Source organism: Psittacula echo (genome assembly GCF_963264785.1).
Source record: "Psittacula echo genome assembly, chromosome: 4".
Lineage (NCBI taxonomy): Eukaryota > Metazoa > Chordata > Aves > Psittaciformes > Psittacidae > Psittacula > Psittacula echo.
The window spans coordinates 77194272-77218970 of NC_137738.1; the positions used below are offsets into that span (position 1 = coordinate 77194272).

At 41.6% G+C, this 24699-nt stretch overlaps 1 protein-coding gene across 3 annotated transcripts in view; it reads right to left on the minus strand.

Moving 5' to 3' along the window:
- Positions 1–24699, minus strand: part of LOC308219623 (stromal membrane-associated protein 1-like) — a gene marked incomplete at its 5' end in the record, with an annotated part of 160537 nt that overhangs the window by 65050 nt on the left and 70788 nt on the right. For 2 of the 3 annotated variants that reach the window (XM_080614853.1, XM_080614852.1), the window contains one exon: positions 18054–18171. The exons of the other annotated variant lie outside the window; for it this stretch is intronic. In XM_080614853.1, coding sequence (XP_080470979.1) covers positions 18054–18171 — 118 coding nt within the window. Of the gene's footprint in view, positions 1–18053; positions 18172–24699 lie in introns of those variants that run through there. 3 annotated transcript variants of the gene reach the window in all.

The following is a 24699-nucleotide window of genomic DNA, read 5'->3' on the forward strand; positions in this document are numbered from 1 at the left end:
AGACCAGTTTGCCAGGAGACTAAAAAGTTAGAGACAAAGCTTCAAATGAACAGGACTTGCCAAAGGGTAAGTTTAAATCAGGTGTGTATTACAGAGGCATATAAAAACAAAGTTAGTTTTCACTCTACATTCCTGCAGTTACCAATTAGCAATTCTACAAGGAAGGCAGGCAAGTATTACATATAACACCACTAACAGCTTTGCATCTCAATAGTCTGCAACAAACTTATCTTGGGCCAACATCTTCAAAGGTTTCTCACAGACTACAACTCTTCCTTTCACTCAACTGCACCCTGCCTGTCCTTTGACCAGAAAGCACAGCGAAGACACTTCAATTTTCTTCTGTTTCTCCAAATTCTTCTGCTGGTTGAGAGACTTTGTCAAATAACTGGCTCCATCTTGTGGAACAGAGAATTAACTGCAAGAATATCTTAGCGAGTCTCGGCCTGAAGGTTGCTAGCCACCTCCTAAAAACTATCCACTTTTTGGCCGAAGACTTACCAGAAAGCCTCAGTGCTTGTATCAATACAAGCATACTCGTGCAGTGCTTGCTCTCTCTGCAATTCATACTGCACAAGTGCTGTTCTACTCAAGATTTCAGCCAGGTTAACAATTAATATTTTCCAGGAAAATCCGTGATTTCTTCAAGCTGAGATACAGGTAAAGATTGCAAACAGAAGACAAGCACTCTTACATATCAGATATAGAGAAATGGAGGAAAACTAATAAGCAGCAACTGTATATTATATAATCCAATACAAGAAGAGCCAAGTGACATAAACAGTTCCTCCTCCATCCAGTGGCTACTCAGTAAAGAACAAAGGAAAATGGCAGAATTGTAGTGATCCTTCTGAATTTCTCTCCTCAAAATATAACATACTACAGACAGGGATTAAGTCAAGGTGATACTAAAATGCTTAAAACCAATACATTTACTATCATTCATTTTCAGTTTAAACCTGCTGCTTCAAAGACTATCTCTTACTAACTTCACTGGAAGCTGCTTAGTTTTCCCTGAAAGAGGTAGAATCATATTCACCATCTCTAAGCATTTCTGAATCACAGACTATCAGAGTTAAAAAAAAAAAAAAAACAACAAAAAAAACAGGGAGAGGAGGCAGAGAGAGGGAAAAAGCCAACAACACACTCAGTCCAACCCCACAAAAACCTTAACTGCAATGTTAATCATGTCCACTGAATCAAGATTTGCGAACTAAAGAATAAATCTTCAAAAGAATAGAAGATCTTGCATAAATATGTTGAAAGCAAAGGAAACAGTGCAAGAACCATAGTATAAGAATCTCTTTTCTCAAATAAAATGTTTTTCAAGCTCCTTGGAACTTTTGTCTTTCGAGACCACTGATACAGGACTATTTACTCATCACTTGATCCACAGAATTAGTTTCTGATTAAGCAGAACAAATAGCATGAAGCACATTCTTGTGTCACATCTCTTCCTTACATTAAGCTTGATTTCTTCTTTAAAGTAGAAGAGGCTTCCCTGCTTTACCTCCATACCCAAAGATTAGGAAAACCATGTAAGCACAGCCTTCATGTGTTTCTCAGACGTCAAAGTCTAAGTAAGCAGCAAAATACCGTTTTATATAAACAAAAGCAATAAAAGGGTGTAGCTCAAACATAGCTCTAGTCTTTAGAGGTCTCTTATACCAGGCTTAGTAAGCCTGTGTTTTGATAGTCAACACTAGAGTTTAAAACTGTCACATAAAAAAAAAAAAAAGGGGGGGGGGAGGGGAAGGGGGAAATCAAACAAGAGAAGCTGATTTTATTTAGAACCACTAAAACTCAACAGACTAAAGTTGCACTGCAGGCAGACAATTCAAGCAACCAAATACACTGTTCCAGAGCCCTGCTTGATAACAGTGTGATTCAAGGTGTATTGCAAGAACAGTGGGAAGACAAGCCTTCAAAGCATCAGTTGTCTGTTTTTAGCCAGTGTCTGCTAAGTGGCATGGATTTGCAGGGACAGAACACCTCCAAGTTTGTCTTTTCTAACCGGGTAACCATTTTCATGAAAATCATCAACTAATTCATGAAGTTCAGTCCCACTCATAACTCTGAAGAGGCTGTGTAAAAAAAGTCCTCTGAAACAAACTCTTCCCCTTCACAACCTGGCCCACCTCTAAAAGTCAGAGAGAAACACCTATCAACCAGTTTCAATTATTGCTTCAGCTCATGAATCCATTTGCTTCAACAGTATCAATAGTTGTAAAAGTGTTTAAATAAATAAATAAATAAAGACAGTGTCTCTATTTCAAAGGCTGTATAAAACCTTAACTAGGAAAGGAGTAGAGCAAAGTAAATATTCTTTCATTTCTATGTTTAAGCCACAAAATGAAGTGGCTGGATTGACAAATATTTTCCAGAATTTAAGTAGCTAAGTCACATAACATCTCAAACAAAAAGCTTTATACAGGAAACTAAGTTACGAATATGAAGAGAAGGAAAAAAAAAAAAAGCATAGTTTTTCAATCAGAGGACTGGCTAGTTACAGCTACAGGAGATAACACAGGGAACATCAGTTTATTCTTGAGATGAACTGCCTTTTTCTTTTCCAACAGTCATTTGGCACAAGCTGTCTTGTAAGGTGACAAAGTGAAAGAACTGAAGATTTTTGGATTTATTAACAAATAACAGTTATTAAAAATCTGAGTTTTGACTGAGTAAGATTGTGAGGAGAAATTGGTTCTTCAAAAACATAAATAAATTTAACATTAGGTGATGATAATACAATGCAAATGCTAATTTGTTAAACAAATACAGTATTTTGAGTTCACTGTGACATTATATACATACACAGTTGATCACTCTTTGTATAAAGTAATATTAAGAGAAAAAGGAAATCACAAATAGCTTTTGGGGATTTGTTCCCCCAAACATCATCAAGGCCTCCTCCATTTTATTTCTAAGATGGCAGGATTTAAACAGAACATCTTCCTAAACAAAACAAAACAAAAATTGTAATGCAAATGAGTTTAATTCAGTGTTTTGTACTGAAGCTTCCTTTAAAACCATTTTCCAAAGTTTGTATTCCTGATTTGGAAGTATTCCACACAGCAGATTTCCCCAACCAGCCTAACACTGCCTAGGCAAGCACCACCATAACCAGCTACTAAACCATCAGAGAGCCCCTCCTGACTCTTAGCTGGCAACCATGACTGCCATGCTCATGCTTGGTTACTGTGCATGTATATGTAGAGTACATTGGACATGGCCACAGCACTCCTACTTAGCCTTGGGATACTGGCTTGCTACAGCACACTCTTCACAAAGTAAAGCCACTGCCCTAAGAATCAGAAATAACAGAGATGCCAACCCTGGCACATTCAATAAGCCAACAGCTTCAATTTGGCTAAGGAACAGCACTCTAATTTTATTCTGCCTCTTCACTCATAAAGAGAAAGACTGCTTGTGTCAGAGTGCAGGCTTCAAGAAGGTATGTGAGCTGTCATTTCCCATTAGCAGCATTTGGTACCTCCTAAAAAAAAGACAAGACTGCATAGGCATGTTAAAATATTAGTAGGAAGCTTCTGGAGCTGGTCTTGACTGCAATTTTTCCCTTGTCAGACAGAAACTGCTAAAAGGCCTACCGCTTTAAATGTACAATTTATAGTCCTTTTACATGCAGAAATAAAAAGAAAATTGGGGAACAATGAGCTCTTACAAAATGCTTTCATAATCTGATAGCTGAGCATCAACTAAAAGCACCACTGGTAAGAAAAAGGTGTAAATCTACATGACTTTGTTGGGAAGTAGCAAGAGCCCCCCCCGCATAGCCAGGCAAAGAGTAAAGGCTATGTAAGCATCTGCTGCAAAAAAAGTATCTTCAGCCAGCATTTTAAGTTCTTCCTTTAATGATGACAAAAAAACCTCAGAAATAAGATTTGCTTACAATGTACGCTTATAATATAACCTATCTGCCATTAAAAAAAAAAAAGAAAGATTACCTTTCTCTACCAGAGAAGTTATCTGGTAATTGCATTAATCAGCTTCCCTTTACCATTTCTACTCAAATATAACTACAGAGACTCTTCAGTAAAGACTTCTCAAACTAAACATTCATCAAATTATATAACCACTCTGCAGCCCTCAGTGACTCTGGAGATGGTCTCCCTTATACATTGTGTTACAAAGTCAGTAAACGCACCTCCATGACCTCTCCCACATGAACTTATGTTTGAAAAAGATGCAGAAAGAAGGCAGAGATCCAAGTCTTTAGATAAGAAGTACCAAATTTCAGGCTCCGGACTGTAGAAGTACACTAAAGCCATCTGTAAAGACTGGCCAGTTAGCTTCCTGTATCAATCTTCTCCTGCTGTACTGGTTTGTGTTGGGATGAAGTTTATTTCCTTCACAGCAGCCCACATGGCACTGTGTTTTGGATCTGTGACCAAGATAGTGTTGGTAACACATCAATGTTCTAGCTATTGCTGGGTAGTGCTTGCACAGCATCAAGGACTTTTCTGCTTCTCCAACTGCCCTGCCAGCAAGCAGGGTGTGAGGGGACACAGCCGGAAGTGATAGGGACACAAATCCTCCCCACAAATCCCCAGGACTTGTATGCCAGCCCAGCTACACCCCAATACTATACTCTCCCAAAAGTCTTAGCAAATGGCTCAGACCTTGGACAGCTTCAGTACCCATCCTCATAGCCAGGTTTGGGCCAATCCACAAGATGCAAGCCCTGCAAGATGCTTAACATCTGCTCTTTAAAAGATGCAGCTATGGTATTTCCTCAGTCAGTGAATAAAAGCTGTTGGGTTAGGTGTGAATGTACTTCCCAAGGTCATTTAGGCTAATGTGATGCTCCAATCAGATCTAATTAGACCAGGGTTTTGTTCTGTTGTCTGGAACACCTCTAAGGTATGTTCCACCACCTCTCTGAAGAAAACTTGGTCCAGGATTTAACAACTTTATCATTTAAGAAAAAAAAGTAGCTTATATTCAATCAGAATGTATCATGCCAGACAATGCTGAAATGCACTTTGCATTTTTCTAAAGTCATCCTCTTGTTTCCTAAAACTATGGCAGTATCCTCAGAGATAATACTAAAATAGAACTCAAATTAACAGTTAAGCATTCCAGCATAACAGACAATCAACACTCAGCCATCATACATCATTACATCAACTACATATGACTGGGAAAGGAAGAAGCAAATTTACTTTTAAGAAAACAAAACAACAACAAAAAAATCCCCCCCCCCAAAAAAAAAAAAGAAAATTATTGCTACCTCTTGTAGTCAAAAGAAGATGTGGCTGTAAAATAGTACCATCAACATTATATCCATACAATACCATCAATAGTACCTCAAAGTACCATCTTTGTCAAAAGCCAGGAAAAGCAATTGAATACAATAACAAAGAACTCACCTGCATCTAGTCTGAAATCTAGAACTGCAAGTGTTCAGAGTGGAATTAAGGCTACTTGACAAATACCAATTTTCAAAATACTATGGAGTACTCTAGCATGTGATCTTGAATACGTTGTGTTTTTTAAAGCCTCAAGCTTTCCAAACTGTCCAAACACTTGACAATCCTTTTGCTGTATAACATTACCGGAGTAACCTTTTTAAGCAGGCACTCCATGAACACCCAAACTCCATGGAAAATGCAGTGAACAAGAAAAGTGTGAAGGGGCATTTAGTATCACTTCTTTCAGAGGCTGCTTGCCATGGGCTACAGAACACTCAGAAAAGTGAACCAAGGCCTCACAATCTTTATTAAGGGGAATGATAGCTACTTTTTTACTTAGAACACACAAGTAAGATGGGTTAACCTTGGCTGGCTGCCACAGGCCCACCAAGGGGAAGAAAATAACATAGAGAAACTCATGGATCAAAATAAAAGCAGTTTAATAAAGAAAAGCAAAAGCCATGAGCAGAAGCAAAACCAAACAGATTTATTCTCTACTTCCTACCAGCAGGCAATGCCCCCTTCCTCAGGGCTTCAGTATGCATAGCTGTTGCTCTGGAAGACAAACTTCAACAGTGAATGCCCTCCTTCCCCACCCCCCCCCTTCTTTAAGTTTGTATTGCTAAGCACAACACCAAATGGTATGGAATATCCCTTTGGTCAGTTGTCCTGGCTACATTTCCTCCCAGCCTCTTGCCCACTGCCTGCTTAGTGGCCTCTGGGGGAAGGTTGGAGAGACAGCCTTGATGCTGCCCTAGCACTGCTCAGCAACAGCCCAAACATTAGTGTGTTATCAACACCCTTCTAGACAAAAAGCACAGTACTATGAGGGCTGCTCTGGGGCAAGTTAACACCATCCCATCCAGACCCAATGCAGAATTTTAATACATTTAAAGTTGAGAATAATCCACCTACCTATCACTTGTCAATGAGAACGACCAAAAAGCCTACACTCCCTATGTTATTGGCATGTCCCTTTGGTTTAACTACTGCTGAGAAGGGGAGCTTAAATGCATGTTTCTGCTGAAGATGTAAAAGGTGAACATTAAGTATGGCATTTGCCATGTTCAAAGGGATGTTTTTGCAATCATCTACAGGCAACTGAAAAAACCATTCCACAGGCACATACCCTAATAGGAAAAATCAGCCCCTATACTTAAAAGTATCATTACTTACCAGTACACTGGTTGTTCCTAGAAATTATGAATGACAAATTTAAACCCAAAAGACTTGAGTGCACATTACAAGGATCTTATTTAAAGTAATTACTCAGTCCCAGTTGCCACTTACTACAGTGTTTTCAATCCACTTGCAAGTTCAGTTGCATTCCAGAATAGCAGGTTACACACAATGAATCACTTTTATCTTCTTTTTCAGAAATTACTATAGGACTACTACTGTCTTTAATACTACTTATTAAGTCCTGTACTATGAAGACTTATCCATTTTCACTCAAGCATTTCAGTAAAATCGCATAAGATTCTTGTTCCCTCCTCAAAAAGGAGGTAGTAAACAAGAGTATTGCAATTGATAGCCAAACACGAAGTACCACCTTCCTTTTCTCATCCATACAAGAGGGACAGTTCCTACTCCTCATCAACATACGCATTTTCTTACACAAAACCAGAGCCAGGCATAGCTTTGAGAAACAAAATTGCTTTTTTACTAAACCACAGCTGCAAAGTTAGAGGCAGTGTTGCCAAGCAACTAAGTATAACACATGGCTGTCCAGAGCTCCATTCTGACAGGGGCTGAGCTAGTCTCTACCTCTTCTTCCTTCATGGTCTACTGGGAATAAATACTTTTTCTCAGGACAGAGGGGGCAACTGACAGTCTAGGTTTATTGAGATAGGCAGCACATTGACCTGTGTGGTTTTCCCTTCCCCCATAAACTTGTCACCATCTCTGTTAGCTACAGAATTAGTGCTCTCCCTATCCACATCCACCACAGGCTTGCAACACTAGGGTGCTCTCCAAACCAGACAGTGACTCTAGAACACAGATCTACTCATAAGTATTTCGGATAAGCTGGAAACAAAGCAAGAACTCAGATTCTGTTGACTGGGTCAAGTTTGACAGCACCAAGCAGGAGCTCCTTGACAGTATGTACTTAGACATACAAGTTCATCATCTACTGGAAAGCAACACATGGTCAAGACAAGGGAGTGGAAGCTAAGTAACGGTTAGCATTATACCATATAACCAGTCCACTGTAAACAGAGATTAATATGAAATAGCTATCCATTCAAATCTAAGTTTGCCAACTCTTCACAAAGAAAATAAAGCCGGTTTATGTGTATGGCTTTCTGTGAAGCTATTCAAGAGAAAAATTTAGACAGTAATATTGCTCAAGCTTTCAGCAAATGATCAGGTAAGAGGCTAAAATGAAAAACAGGAATTTGCAGTAGTTTCTGTTCTGCCCCAGTCTTCCAGGGCACATCGCTTTTAGTCATAATACAGACTTCCAGCCAGCAGTTTTAAGATCCAGGGAGATTTCTGACACAAGACTCTAGTTCTGAGCAACTTTCTACCAGCTCTAGGAAGCAGTTAAGTTGTGAAGGCACTCTCCTAGCAAGACTTACACAGCATTACAAATACAAAAAAGTCATGATCCTTTCTGTGTAGACTCCCAATTCCCACTTACTCTAAATGGCTGGGTTCAGTCCTTTTTACCTCTGCATGTACATACTATAGCAAGATTTCTGTATCGGCTATCTCAGGAAAAGTCAAGACTCTACTACAGTCTGTATTTACTGCTGTACAATCACTTTCTCATAAAGAACCTTAACACTAAACAAAGAACTTACTTTCAATCTATGTATGCAGATGCTTGCAGTGGGAAGAAAAATTGAAAAAAAACCTACATGGTATCTGCAGCAGGTCTCCATACAGGCTTACAAGTGATGCAGCAGCTGAACCGAGTCTGAAGTAGCTGAGATTCGACAGGAACCCTGGAGACTATCTAGTCCAACACCCTGCTCAGAGCAGAGCAAACTACAGCAGGTTGCCTAGGGCTGTTCCCTGTTGAGTTTTGAGTATTTCCAAGGATGAAGACTCCATAGCTTCTCTGTGTAACCTGCTTCCATAATCAAGCACTCCCAGAATTAAAAAAAAAAAAAAAAAAAAGTTTCAGTGGAAATTCCTTTGTTTCCATTTGTGTTCATTACCTCTTGGTCTTACGACCAGATACTACAGACAAGTCTATCTCTGTCGTCTTTGCTCTCTGTCACCAGATATTTACGCACATGCATAAAATCTCCCCAGTAGCCTTCTCTCCTCCAGGCTAAACAATCCCAGCTCTTTCAGCCTCTCCTTGTATGTCAGGACACCAACCTCTTCATCTTTGTACCCCTTGGCTAGACTTGCTCCAGCCTATCCATGTTCCTTTGCAATGTAGAGCCCAGAACTCACACAGGACTACAGACGTAGTCTCAGCAGTGCTAAGAAAAGGAGAAGTATTACTTTCTTCCAGCCACTGACAATGCTCTTCTTGAAATTCAGTCCAAGATGCTGCTGGCCTTCTTTGTGGCAAGGGTGAATTACTGGTTCATGATCAACGTGTGACCCACAGGACCACCAGCATCTCTTTTGCATCTCCAGCACTCCTTCCCTAAGGGTGGGGCTTCACATTTCCCTTTGTTGAACTTCATGTGGTTCCTGCTGGCCCATTTCTTCAGCCTGTCCATTTTTCTGTTCCGAGCAGAAGCACATGCACCTAGCTCGTCAACCACTCCTGCCAGTTCTGCATCACATCAAGTTTGCTAAAAGTGCAGTCTGTCCTATCATACAGATCATTAATGAAGAGGTTAACAAGTGCTGGCCCCAGTATCAACCCCTGACGTACACCAACAGTAACTGGCCTTCATCTCAGCTTTAAGCTGATCACAACTCTAAGCCTCGCATTTCAGTAATTTTCAATGCACCTCACTGTCTTTTCATCCAGACTGCACTACATCACGTTACCAGTGAGGAAGTTACATGACAGTTTCAAAAGCCTCACTAAAAATTAAAAATATCCATTGTCCTCCTCATCCACCAAGCTAGCAATCTGTCCTGGTCCTTGTAGAAGGCTATCAGTTGGTTAAGCATGACAGCCCCTTCGCTAATCCACACTGGCAATCCCCCATCATTTTTTGGTTCATGTTTTCAGGATTATTTGCTCTGTCATCTTCCCAGAGAGTGAGGCACAGCTGGCTGGCCTGTGGTTCTCTAGATGTTCATTTTTTCCCTTTTCAGAGATCAGAATGACATTTGCTGTCTTCCAGTTCTCAAGACCTTCCCCTACACACACACTGACCTACAGTGGCCTCAAAATGACATTGGTTAGCTCTGTCTGCACTCATAAGTGCATTCCATTAGGCTTAACTCCTGTTTAGTCTTCCATCATATCTGAAAACTATTTGTTGTTGATAGTACAGTGCAAATGGATTTAATTAGTCATGGGTTCAACTGTGTTGCTCTTCAAGACCCTCAACATGAGAATAAGGTACCACTGGACAACTTTACCTGTTCACAAGACTTTGTCTTAAATCTTGGGGAATTTAGTTGTGGTCACAAGAGAATACAAAGCATCTAAGTTCCTAATCTAAAGCTGAATCATGCTCAAATTAACCTTAGTGAGCCACCCTAGGACAATGTGACACCTGAGCTAAATTACTGTCAACTACTCCTTGAGTAATGGCTGGTAATTGACTCCAAGTCCTGTAGGAAGCATGGATTAAAGAGGGAGTCACTCCTCTAGGAAAAGGTACCTCCCTAGAAGTCTATTATCACATATATATCTAATTGCTTCCTCTGTACTGTTGACAAGAACTTAAAGCTGCAGCACAGTTGCTCTTTCTATACAGCATTCAGACTGAAGAGAGCAGATTCACAAGACAGCATCAGTTTCAGCTCCACAAATAGAAGACTCATGAAAGAAAAAAAAAGGAAAAAAAAAAAAAAGCAGAAGTCAACAGCTTGTATCAACAGCATCCTGCAGTGGCATCCTTTCCATGCCACTATGAAGTGGCAGAACCACAGCTTAGATATCATTAGAAGACACACCAGTAGCCCCTGCCCAGATGAACTAGGGTGTGCTGCACTCCAAAAGGTAAGAAATACTCATAATCACTTTTCAGGAACTGTCCTACCTTTACGGTTTACAGAAAGGAAACAGCTTAGATTGCCAAGGCCTAAACTTCTGAATGTAGGACAGCAAACTAAGCATGTAAAGATTTCTGCATCTCTATAATTGACCTGAGAACCCAAAAAACTGCAAAATAATACAAAAGCCCTTAAGTCCTAAAAATATTTTTATTAGTAGTCACAGAAAAATGTAGGTTGAAAGGGACCTCCAGAAGTCATCTAGCCCAGCCTCCTGTCAAAGCAATGCTAACTTCAAAGCTACATCAGGCCACTTTGGGTTTCATCCCATTAAGTTCAGTTAAGTCCTGAAAAATGGAGACTGCACCCACAAATACCAATTTAAGGGCTTTGTTAGAAAGCCTTCAGGCTGTGTACACAATTGCAACAGCAGGAGCCTATATTTGCAAATAACCCTATCCTATTACAAGCCAAACTGATTTCCTGTGACTTATTTCAGAAAATTTTTCTGCAGTGTAAGAGTCGGGAGACAGAAATAAATCCCTTCCTTACAGGCAGAAAACACACCACTAGAGTGACCCAATACTGCAACACTCCACCAACTTGTAAGTTATAAGCTAAAGCTGCCACCCGCATTCCTGCCAGCAAGAGAGGTGTCTTCTGAAGAGTTGTTTTCTTGGGTGAGACAATTAATTGTAGCTCTCAGAGCTGCAACAATAACTAAATCCTAATAGTTTCAGTCTCATAGAACCAGTGTTAGCATTAGGTGAAAGGGTACAGAATAAAACCAGACCATTGGGTTGATTTTATCTAGCAGCAGGGAATTGGTGCAAAAAACCAACCAAACAAAAAAAACCCCAAACAAACAAAAAACAAACAAACAAACAAAAAAACCCAAAACACCACAACCCTGGTGATGCAATGCCAGGAGAGGCTGAAGAGAGTTTCTAGTCCCTTACAGTCTTTGAAAGCATATCTTTCACAAAGAGGCAAGAAAAACAACACTGTAAGTACTGGATGATTACTAGGATTTCTAGTGATATACATATATATATATATATATACAGTTCCTTACTATTATTAAAGGCCAAGATACATTATTCCAGTTGCTAAGATTAAACAAGACCCACATTGACCCAAAGCAGTTTACCTTCATTATTCCTTGTGGAAAAATATTGCAAAGCCTAATTGGACAGTTAGAAGCCTCCAGTTGTTGAATCTGTCTATTCATATTTTAGTCTGTTATGCTTGTATGATCTTTACCAATCCAATCTCCCAGCAGCAGTATCAACCTTGCAACAGTATCACCACACAGAGATCTGTTTCTTGATCTAAGTAACCTAAAGTCATATCCAGTATCTGCAATTATGTTCACTGGCACAAGATATCCATAGAGCAGTAATCAGGTACTGTTTGGTTGCTACTGTTTCTGAACACCAGTATAGGGCTAGGAGCTGCATTTGAGCAGCGTGTGGAACTGACCTCCAACCTAATTCCCTCTCCCCTGGTGTCCTACTTCAACAGCTTCTCCACCTTAGGAGGAAGACAGGGAAGATCTTCACCTGGGGAGGTACAGCAGCCAGTGCCTGATCCTAGAGCAAGCCAATACTGTTTGTGAGCTGTCCCAAAGCTTTTTTACAGTGACAGCCAGAGGGAAGAGCTAAAGCCTTGAGCAGGCAGTGGGCTGTAAGAGTTACCCATTTACTTTAGGTTAATTCCTGATGAAGTACACTGAAGTATACAAGCAAGATTAACACAGTGAGAACATCAGCCATAAAACCAAGTAAATAGCAAAACCAGCTTCATACAAGTGGTGTTCATGCACATTCAAGTTGGTCTTCCAGACACAGAAGAGATCATATGCAAGCTATTCTGCCCATTTCAATTTGAATTTTTTTTTTTTTCCTCCCCCACTGCTAAGAGACTTTTATTTGAGATTGGCAAGTTGTTAAGGGAGTTAAGTTAGGTTAACTTGAAGCCAAAACTGCAATAACTGGTTCTGGCCACACAAATTTCAGTACCACAATCTCCCCTGTTCAGTCTCACCCTGTGCTTCTAAGAGCCTGCACCTGCCACTCTTCAGTCAGAAAAGACCAAGTCTTCAGTCATATACAAATATCCCATCGTACAGTACTATAAACACTGAAAATTATTTTCATTACTATTATAAGCAAAGTAGACCAATTTTAATCTGGTTGAACAAGCAACAGTGTCAACGTGACTCTTTGTTCTAGGATTCTGGTAAGAGATCATTTAACCAGGCTTCAAGCACCACCAGGTATGAAGTAAGCATTAAAACAAGCAAAAACAAAACACCTCCATGGATACAGAAATTTATTGACCTTTTCTGAAGGCTCAAGACATCTGAAATTGTCTACACAAAGACCTGCAAGCTTCCAATTATGTTATTCTAACTTTGTTACAGTTAAAATTCTAAAGCAGTTGATATCTCACGTAATTGCCTTCCTGACAGAGGTTAATTTACAAGCAGACTTCAATAGTCAATCTGTTCCTAATGAGCCAACATCCACATGCAAGCCTACAAAGAAAAGGTATTCTAGAGAGCATTCACACCAGTTTCAAACATAACTTCTGTTCAAACATCGTTAGGAACAGTAATAGGAGCCTTATGGTCCATATTTGCAGAGACAGTCACAACAGACCAAGGCTGCCTGCCTTCAGTTTACTGACCTACTTGCTTAGATGGCTGATCCTTTGATACTTGAATATCTTGTTCCCTTCTAAGAAAAAGCATTTCCTTTTGTGCTTCATAACACACTTCAATTTCCAAGTACTTGATTCAGCATTGTTTAATATCAGTGCCCAAATAATACCAGCCTTCCTGCCAAGCAGTAACACAGGTCTAGGAGATTTCTTAGCATGTTATAACTAGGAACTAAGTATATGGAAATAGCAAATTATAGCTCCTAGAGTAAAGGGTTGCCAGTTGAAGTTAACAGGTATTTCATCTGGCTCCATTTGACAGATCTTTAAGAGGTGCTCTTGCTTAAAAGATTCAAATACCAGAACTGCAACAATAATAAAAATGCATTTAATGTCTCTCTACAGTGAAAGAGGGGAAAAAAAAAAAAAGCCACATGCTTGATAACAGCTTTCAGCATAATCTACACACAAGACAGATCTATAGCTATTTCCTTCTCCTAGATCCTTCCAATTCCTGCTAGCTTTATCTAGTCATACACACAAAAGGAGCACAAAAAGAATTTCAGTTGCTTGTCTCCTCCAAAAATTCAGGATGAGTTACATTACTGCCAACATGCCTTACTATTTCCTACAAGTATTAGGAACAGTAGTATAACTACTTTCCAGCAGGATAACACTGGGAAGACATCTACTGCCATATATAGATTGCTTTCAGGTAGGGATGTAAAGAAGAGTCGGTACACAGACAAACACTGCCTTGTCAAATGACATCCCAGCCTCCTCACTCTTCCAAAAATCTCAGTGATTGCACAGACTCTTCCAGAACCTTTGATTTTTTTAAGGCTTCTTCCCCACAGAGGTGTCATCCAGTCTGTCTGGCAGCTGTAAGACTTACAGTTTGAAGATGACATATGGCAACTACAGTATGGCCCTACAGCAGGTAGCTTCCAACAAATTTTAGCAGGGACAGTAAGATCCATAGCAGCTATTTTATTTTAACAGTTAAAAAGGCAAATATAGAATAAAAAGCATTTCCAGAAACTGCTGCCAGAGTCAGCAATCCTAATTATTACTTAATGCTTACTCTGGCAGATGTGTCCTCAGCTGTATTCTCCACCTTCTACAAAACTTGCAGAACAAAGCTGTCTAATGTATTTGCATACCTCTTCCTTGAAAAAAGTAGGCCAGAAAACAAAGGATGGGTCTGTTCTTGATACAAGAACATTATTAACGACAGCAAGATTATTCTGAGGAAGATTAAGAGGTAGTTTTTTTTAAATACTTACTTACACAGAGCAAGCATGTGATAATACAGAAAAGATGCATGTTTGAAACTTCCTCACAAGCAGTGCTGGTGGCAGTCATATACTAAGAGCAAGGAGAGCTAACTCACTAATTTAGGAGTGAAAGAGCAATAGGACAGAAGTAAATTCAGATTATCATTTTGATGTTAGAAGCAAAAAGCCTTTAAAGGCTTTGATGTTAGAAGTAAAAAGGCATTAAGAAGCCTTAATGATACAAAGGAAGAGTTCAACAGTGGCATTACAGTAGATAAAGTGAAAGCAATGAATGCTAAACATGCAAATAAGACCACATTAAATTTTTTAGGACCAAAGGATATTTATAAGATTTTAAGTGATATCTGGCTACCTAAGCATTCCTAAAGCCTCCAAAAAAAAAAAAAAAGGGCAATTAAAACAGATATACCAGTACAGTCTGCAAAATTTTAGCATCCCTTGGATGTGACTATCTGAACAGAAGCTTAGGGCAAACTTAATACCTAAGGTTTAACAGAGACTATAACATGTACAGCAAGAGGAAAGAATTAGTGATGACAGCCTCTTAGCTTTGGTTAAGAACCCATGCTGAACTGCCACTCATCTGAATGACCATACTGAAAACAACGGGTTTAAGTATTGCCAGAATAATACAACCGGAACTCAGTTAACACAACCAGAGTTAATCACAAAGATAGTGCTGCCCAAAAATCAGGTGAACCAGAAAAGCAAAAAAAAAAAAAAAAAAAAACCCAGAGCTCAGGGGATCCCACTGAGCAACAGAAGAGAATGACAAAGGTGCAAAGCTCACACAAGAGAGGAAAGTAAGAAAAACTGAAGCAGACAGCATTTCAAAGAAAAAAGAACCAACTAGATTAACAAAAGGAAAAACATATGTTCCAGCCTCGGACTGACACCACAGAAGTCCTAGATATTTTGTCATGAGCAGTTTCATGCTCATGGCTGAAGAGAATCTCTAGTGGCACTCAGTGAACTCCAGACTAATAACAAACATGACCAGAGACGAAAGGGATGTTATCAGTGATGCAAGAGGTGAAGGACACTGCCACAGTCTGAGGAAAGCCATGCCAATAGCTGACACAGTCTGGTTAGCTAATAGAGCCACGTTAAAAATTGCTGCCTCAGACATCACTGCATACCAGGACTAGCAAAACTATAGCTTTGCCAGACACCAGTAAGTTATGAGCACTCAGCCAGCATAGATAAACTGTGAAACATTAGGATAAAATAGCTGGCTGCAACTGAAAGAAGCATCCTTCTTGACCAAAAGAGGAGAAAAAGCAAAGAAGTTTCAACAAGGAAGAGCTCAACAGTGGCATTATGTGTTCATTGCATGGCAAGCCTGATTTTCAGCTAAACTGATCATGTTTTTTCTTCTGCGCCACATGTCTTCTGGAAGTATAAAGAAACCTAGACTTCAAGGTACAGAAGACACATCTCAACATTGTTCACACAACTCTCATTACTACAAGGAAATTTCTTAAACTTAAGGAAAGAAACCTATGTGGATTGTCCATATAAGACCATCTCTCAGTCAAAGTCAAGTGTCTTTAGAACAGTTGAAGCTAAAATAGGTTTATCATTCCACACTCTCCCCTCCAACTGTAAGAAAACCATACACTTAACTACAGCAGCACAGGCAAAGGTAGATGGCCCATGAAGCTAATATGATACAAGACTTAAAATAAGAATTGCCAGAACGCAAGTGGAAATTAAACTTGACAGAAGAAAGATAATAAGAAAACCGATTCCCTCAATATTGTAAGCTGACATTGCATCACACAGTATTTTCATGTCAGCTTTCCTGAGGGACAGGGCAAAAGCAAACCATGCCTCTGGCATACAGAGACACAGCATGAGTGAAGTGGGGTTGAGCAGAAGAGAAAATAGAAGCTTTCAGAAGTGCTGTCAGATTTTAGAAAGGTAGAAAGGTGGCAACTGAGTTACAGATACTAGCAGAAGGCAGCCTGGTCATGAGATGGGTACGTCCTCCAGAACCTGATCAGACAAAAAATAAACTCAAGATACATCAAAGCTTGAACTTATGAAAGAATGCTCTTGTGACATGAGAGAGCATCAAAAAGATCAGAACAGTGGATAAAGAGACTCATTAACACAAATACAAGAAGGAGGAAGGTGGCAGTGCCAGCATTGCTGAAGTAGCAAAAGATCCCAAAGATTATAAAGACTTACAAACGATTCTTTGACCAGGTGATGGTTAGGAAGAGGGAACTCAGAAAGCACAACAAAAATCAGTTGGAGAATTCCAGGCTCTGGAACAGCCCGGAGCAACCCCAGCTCTGAGGCATATGGTAAGGAACAACATACATATGGAATTCCATCAGCAAGCCACTCAGAGCAGCATTCAGCATAGAAATCTCAAGTGCCAATAATGCACAAAACGTACAAGCATGATTCTTCCAGAAAATGACTGGTGACGACAAGTCTTTTACACAGTAACTGCAAGCCTGAGGGCAAGAATAGCTGCGCCATAAAATGATTAACAAAAGCTACCTGCGAAATACAGAGACATATCATCTTTGGTGTAATCCATATTACATACTACTTTGGGTTACATACTAGGAAAATAAAGTCTTATTTCTGATTTATCAAACAATAGCATTGCACAAGGCACTACATGATTTACATCCACGGTGGAAAACAGTAGGGGAAAAAAAGGGAAATTACAAACATAGGGCCAATTCTGGTTGCTCAAGCTACCTTGCTGTACTTAACCTCCAGTTGAGATGGAAAAGGACCAAACAAGGTAATTCTGGAGCTAACCACGCAGTTCAAACACCTGGTTGTTATTCAGAAGTATTATACTTAAAATAATAACTTACTGTGCAAACATCTTATTTAGGGTAGCATCTTAATGAATCAACTCCAGATGAGAGATGTGCACATTCTTCCATTTCAAAGCCACAGAACCGAAGGTAGATACAAACATAAATAAGTATCTACTTTGCTGGAGAATAAAACTATTAGACTAACGATTTGTCAAGTATAAGTCTTCAGAATTTTCATCCATCACCAAAGCTAAACCTGCGCCATATTTAGCCAGACACAGGCACCCAGACTCAAAGAGCCTGGCATTTACGTGACTGAGTCTATATTCAAGGGCATGGCTTTGGACGCTCAATATTCAGCTCATCTGGCACCTATCCCGACCTTCGGCCAGCAACTTCCCGAAGGCGCGCTGACAGCCGCTCTTGATCGATACCTGCAGGCGCAGGAAGAGGACAAGGCACTGAAACTTCAGGAAAGGGCTGGGCCAGTCGCTGCCCACAGCCTCAGCCGGGGGTCCTCACTCTGGGGTAACGCAGCTGCCACCGCTCAGCTGATGGAGGGGCGGAAAACGTTTCACAACGACATCGGAGGTTATCTGCCTCCCACTGTGCCGGGAGAGGGCCAGCTGCCGGCAGCGCCCTGCCGCCCCAGCGGACGTGGAGCAGGGTGGCGTGGCGGCAGCGCTACCCCGCCCTCGCTGCCGGCCTCCCACTCCGCCCCGGCACACTCCCGGCTCGCCGCACCTGCGCCTGCCCGCCCGCCTCCCCTGCCTGCCCCGCCGTACCCTTAGCCTCGCAGTCCGCGCAGTACTTGTTGTCCTCCTCCCGCAGCAGCTTGGCCAGAATGGCCTGGTGCTGCTCGTTCTGCTTCTGCGCCTTCTCCCGGCAGGAGCGCGTGGCCATGGCGGCGGTCGGCGCGGCTGTACCGGGGCCAGGCTCGGCACCGCTCGGGACGCGGCACTTCGGCCCTGCCGCAGCCACGGGAACCCGGCTGCCGCGACCGACGACTTCCTCAACCGGAACTACTTACGACTGCAGACGCATCCGCCTCCCTCCCCGGCCGCTTCCCCGGTCTCTGGCGCTCTCACCCACGCACCCACCCACAACAGCCCTGCGCCGGGCGCGACGGAAGGGGGGATGGTGCGAAAAAAATAGTCCTCCAGGTCCTAGTGCCGCGCCGGCACGCCGCCGCTCCTCGCGAGGCTTCCCAAAGGGCGGGGGCGATCCAGCTCAGTCCCGGCTTCTCTTCGGCACGGCAGTAAGAGTCACCTCGCTGCAGCAGGTGGTGATGTCCCTACGCCGGCAGGCAACCCCGCCCCGCTGGTAGCGCCATCCGCCGCACCTGTACGGGAGGGGCGGGGCGGAGCACACCGTCTCTCAGGCCGCTCCGCCCCGCTGCCGGGCTGGCCCGTGAGGCGACCGGGCTGGAGGGACTCTGAGCTGAGAGCAGCGCCTGGCTCTGAGTGTTCCCCCGGTACCTCCCCAGGCAGCTGCGCTGTTTCTGACCCCGTACCCTGCGCGACGGCTTGGACGTCCCGGCTCTTCTGGTATTCCCGGTGCTCGCTGTGAGGGCTCTCGGGCCCTGCCGATCTCTAACCCGCCTGTCTTCGCCTCGCCCCGCTGGGGAACCCCAGTCGGGAAGCCCTGCCCGGGTCGGGCCCCACAGAACGTGGCGAAGGTAGCACACGATGTAGTTTGCCTGGACTCAGGAATGTGCCTGTGGGGAGGTGGATCTGCACCTTCTGCGTGTCAAAGCGGTTATTTTATCCTTGGCTGCCCTATGCAGTATCTGGTAGTCTGTGCCTTGCCAGGTGGCAACCCATGGGTGGTAAGTACCCCAAAACACCCAGCCCCGTGGTCTGCCAGGCTTGGTGGTGTTCTGTAGTCCCCTGTCCTTGGGGCAGGAGTCTTTCTCCAAGCCAGTGCTGGGGGAAAAAAACGCTGTCACAGCCTTTTGATTGGATGGCCGCTGTCATCAAGCATTAATTTGCCCTCCTAACTCTCTCCAGGAGTATGTGTTTCTGTCTGTAAATAGCATTATGGGCAGCAGCGACCTTACAGTGCTGAGATGGGAAGAGGCTCTGCAGCATGCAGAGGCTGCTCTGTTGGCTGGACTCAAAAGTACCTGCAGAAGTTGTAGCCCAGGCTGACTTTCCATGTCCAAGGCTGCACGCATCTACACTTTCCCCCTTTTAAGTAACATGTCTGTAGTGTCCCTTTCTCCATAGATGTGCCATCCCTGGAGACATTCAAGGCCTGGCTGGGTGTGGTTCTGAGCAACCTGACATAGAATCATAGAATCATAGAATCACAGAATGGTTTGGGTTGGAAAGGACCTTAAAATCATCTAGTTCCAGCCCCCTAGTTCCAGCCCCCCTGCCAGATGTCCCTGCCCGTGGCAGGGGGGTTGGACTAGGTGACGTTTGAAGGTCCCTTCCAACCCAAACCCTTCTATGATTCTGTAATATTATATCAGGTCCCTTTTCCTCTGCTGAGTACTTTGTTGAGTCTGTTCACAAATAACATCCTTTTTGTTAGCTCAATTTTAGCTTGCTTTATTTTTTCTCTCTAATGCAACCCTTCTGGAAAGAGCTGACGCCTATATATAGCCCATAAAATACTTAAGTGAGGCAGATGGAAATTCAGGTCTTTTCTCTCCCAACTATTACATTACTGAATCATCCTCTGAATCTTTCTTTTTCTCAGATCCAATGGCGAACTAATTATCCCCTAAGTTTGGAAGAGTTGCAACAGAAAGAACCAAGAATACTGCACATCAAGTTAATGAGTACTTAAGTTAGCACCTAACATGGGAGAATGTGTTTTGCTCTCCCTCAAATAGAGAGTTAAGATCTGCCCATAGGCTGGCAGAGTGTCCTGTCCATTGAGCTATTGGGCATGAGGTTGCAAAATGAGGATGTGGTATTGATGCTTAAGTCCAAGAGAGGGCTTAGCATCCTACTTGGAGGCAGGCATTAGGGGTTAGAACTAAAAATACAGAATGAAAAATGAGGTTGAGCTCCATTTGTCTTACCACAATGCTTGAATCCAAGCACTTACTGCACCAGGAGCATAAAACAAGCATTAATTCAGCCTGATATTAGCCATACATATCTGGGGACTCAGTTATTGGGGCACTGTAGTGCCAGCTCCTTAAACACAACATTGAACAGGACTGACTTCTAGTTGAATATGTTACCAACAAGCATAAGATAGTCTTCTAGCCTAGTGTCTTTAATTAACTGGGTCTTCTGTAGAGAAAACCAGCTTCACCTAGAAAGGCAGTGAATACCTCTAATCCTCGGCATCATCTGGGCACTCTGAGGAACAAAATGGTTTTCAGAAAGTCAGGAGCTATGGATAAGAATTCCCTGAGAGAGAAATGGAGATAGTCTTGCCCCTCATCCACTAGGTAAGCAGCACCACTGAGATTTTGGAAGAAATAGTATCTGCTTTTGTAGGTTGTGACAGACTTGGCCTGTAAATTACATGTAGTCTCTCTGATTCTAAAATGAATACAGTGGTACTTGCCATGAAAAGTAGCTACTGATGCAGTTCCTTTGCTTGGAAAAACCTACCCAAGTGCAGAGTAGGTGTACTGTTTGGTGTGCGCTTTGGCTCTTAGTGCCTTTAAACTGGGTGACCTGATTGCACATTTCCTGGTCTAACTCCCACTTTGTGTGCATGCTTGGGTGGATTAATGTGGGATGTCCTTTTCTGTTGAGCAGGAAGATGTGCTGCTTGTGTTCAGTGCTGAAAATTATCCTTTCCTTCAAAGTATTTATCCATACTTCTCTAAAGTAGTAGAGATATGGAATCACCTGCTTCACTATGGGGCTGATATGCACAGGTTATTAATATTTTAATAGATAGTGCTTTGAAAACAGCATGTTGTAAATGCATTACTGGGTATTTTCCTGAGAGCTGAAATGAATCTAAGGAGGACAAAAATGTATCCCTTGTGTGCCTTTGCTGCTTTTTCTAGATGCTGAAAGGAAGCAGAGTGTTGTAGATGTGAAGTTATTGCCAGAAGCAAAAAAAGAAAAGATGTCTTTCAGGATACAATATGATTTATCAAATGAGTTAAAGTCTGCACACACCATGCTGTGACACACAGTGCAGAGGCCAGAGATGTCGCCACCAAAGGCTCTTTCAGAAGAAGATACACAGTTTTGGTGCTGAGCCTGTCAGCTCGGTGCCCTTTGCTTCACCTTTCATTAAACCCTGCAGAGCACAGCCTGTGCAATCCAGTTTTGGAACTGCTTAAGTACATACTTGTGTATCAAGACCTATCTTCAGAATTGAGCGAGTTTCACGTGGCTAACTGAACTTTCCATAGAGTAACTTAAATACAGGACTTCTAGAGTTTCCAATGCTAGAGTCTGTGTTGTGTTCAGCAAAAGCAGATTTACCCAGCATGAAAAAGACCTCTTTGTAAGCTGTCACTACTTGTCATCCTGTAGGCTATTCAACTGTTCACAGTGATACCTATAGATAACTTATGAAATCCACGTTGTCTTATAATCTGATATCTGAAATTCACTGGATATAAGCTCCCTGGCTGAAATTCACTGAATCTAGACACTTACCTTACTCAGAAATCATCCCATAAACCCACTTTAAATAGTATTTGCTAATCAGGACAGTATTAGCATAAATTTGACTTAATGGCGGAGAATGTATCAGGTGCAAAGTTATTAACTGGATTGAAACCAGGTGTTAAAATAGCGGTGTTTTTCATGCCTCATCTTCAGATACCAAAGTCTAGAAATAAACTGGGTTCCAGTTGCAGTTGTTAAGTTTGGAAATTTCTGATTCATAAGAAACCTCAGTGCTTCAAATGTCTTCATGCTTTTAAAGAAAAATAAATATATATATAAACTGCATGTCCTTTTTACAAGAACATGTACTGATAGGTCAAAGGGGGAATGGCTTTAAACTGAAAGAGGGGAGATATTAGAAATAAATTCTTCACTATGAGGGTGGTGAGAAACTGGCACAGGTTGCCCAGAGAAGCTGTGGCTACCCCATCCCTGGAAGTGTTCAAGGCCAAGTTGGATGGGGCTTGGAGAAACCTGGTCTAGTGGAAGGTGTCCCTGCCTGTGGCAGGGGGGTGGAACTGGATGATCTTTAACGTGCCTTCGAACCCAAACCACTCTATGGCTCTATGATATATAACTTCGTGGGAAATGGCCATTTCAATAACGTTTCTGAAACTCAACTCTTGGAAGCTGGCTCCCCAGGCTGCAGAGTCTGGGTAGCCCCTGGTCTTAGGCAACATGGTACATGCAGTCCTTGGCAGGCAGTGAATGGCAGAACGTGCAAAGTCAATCTTAACAACTGTTTTAGCAAACACTTTAGAAGGAGTTTCTATCACAGACTAAAAAGCCTGAGCTGTGAGCCTGTCACCCTTCTTACCCCTGATAACCAGTGGAGAGAAACAGATATTCCTGAAGATGATTTGTCTTGTTCTGAGACAGGTATCTGACTGGGGTGAGCTGAATTCCTGTCTGGAAGGGGCTGTGCTAGAAGGTGAATCACTTTCTTGCTCTTCTGTGTCTCCTCGTTGACTGTAAAGGTTAGAGAGGTGAATGTCTCATATATAGAGTATACAAAACTTAGAAGTTTAAGAAATGACTTCTCAGTGTTGTTTTTAATGAGAATTTTTCAGCAATGTACTTTCTGTGGGGAAGCTTCTGCTCTGTGGGGGGGCTCCTGCTCCTCAATACTAAAGGTTTTGAGTTCTGATACCTTTAGTAAAAAAAAAATAGAAAGAGAGGAAGCCATAGTGACTTCATGTTGTACAAAATAACATCTATATCAGGGAATCTACAATACCAAGGTTTCCTCATATTCTTCTTTTTTGCTTAAAAAGAAAATACAGCCCCACAAACAAATCCAACAGTGCTAAAAAATTCAGTATCTTTAAAAACAAACAAAACAAAACAAGCCCCAGCCTTTGAAAACGAGAAAGTTTAGTTTTCAAAGCTCAATTTTAATTCTCCTTTGATAAACCTTTATAATGTTAATATACAAACTATATGTATGTTTGAACATAATACTTGCATTAATCTATGCTTTACAAAACTTCAACTGTACAGACAGAATGTGCTGATACTATAAAAAGAATCCTTATGCAATACAAAAGTTGTTGGGGACAAGACTGTCTAAACGATAGCTGAAAATGCTATATACATAGGAGTAACACGATTATACCTCATAATCCCCAGAATGGATATTAAATGTTTAACAGCTTTGTAGGGTCGCTGCTATTGGAAGTTTGATCAACAACCTTTGTGGGCTTGCCCCAGGAGTGGCATGAGTCGTGTTCTTACAGCTTGAGCACTCACTGCCTGGCCCATGAAGCAAACACACATAGTGTCACCCCTGAGATAGTTATAAGGTATAAAAGGAGCAAGATTTATAGGCGAGGCTGCATTTTCAGTGGCTGCTGGTTTCTGTACAGCAACTTGTCTAGAGAGATATTACAGGTAGTAAATTTTTCTTCCAGTTTATTGGGTTTTCCTTTAGTTCTACGCAGAGATTGAGCACCTAGTATTGGATGAATTATTGACATTATGGCATCCCTGATAATGCAGTCTAATTTCTGTAGGTGCTGATCATTTGACATACACTGAAATTGGAAAGCTGTGGTGTGCTTGCACGTCTGAAAATAACAACAGAAATTCTTTAGTCTAGAAGGGGATCTCCATCTTTTCTGAAGTGGCATCATCGAGGAACATCCCAGCACATGATGCCGCTTCACCAACAATCTTGTTTTCTTGAGAGTTATTAGTAAATCTGCATTGTAATTGTAAATACAAATGAGTACCTGGGAAGTAGCCATTAATTAAATAGATGGATACAAATGACTAAATACATTTCAATGAGCTTTGCTGTCAGTCTTAATTGTGTAAGCTCTGAAAACAAAAAAAAATCCATACTGTAGAGCTAATAAGCACATATACAATTATGTTTGAAATTACTGCATGTATTTGGCCACTATTTTCTAGTGTGGATTACAGTGTGGGATAGTGTAGGTGTAGAATATAAGGAAATGGAAGCTCCATATGGCTCTAATGGAAGCATGGAAGAGATCTTAAAAATTAAATGCTTTGCACTTTCCAAGCTCACTGTGTATTTTCAGCTATTTAAGGCTATGTGTATGGTTCAGCCTGAGTCTTTTCATTTCAGTTTATCTCAGTCTAAGTTTGGGCATTTTGAACAGAGTGCCTGTTAGATGGAACATTGTGAGTCATGCATTTAGCTCCCTCAGGGTCTGAGGATAAGAATACCAGCCTTAGGTATCAGTAGTCCTTAACATCTAGCCAAGAAGAAGAGCAATAATCAGATGCAAAATCAGTTGAAAATAATAAATTTGAAAGGTTAGGGAGAAATATGAAGAGAAAGTACAAAAAGGTTCAGCTAAGC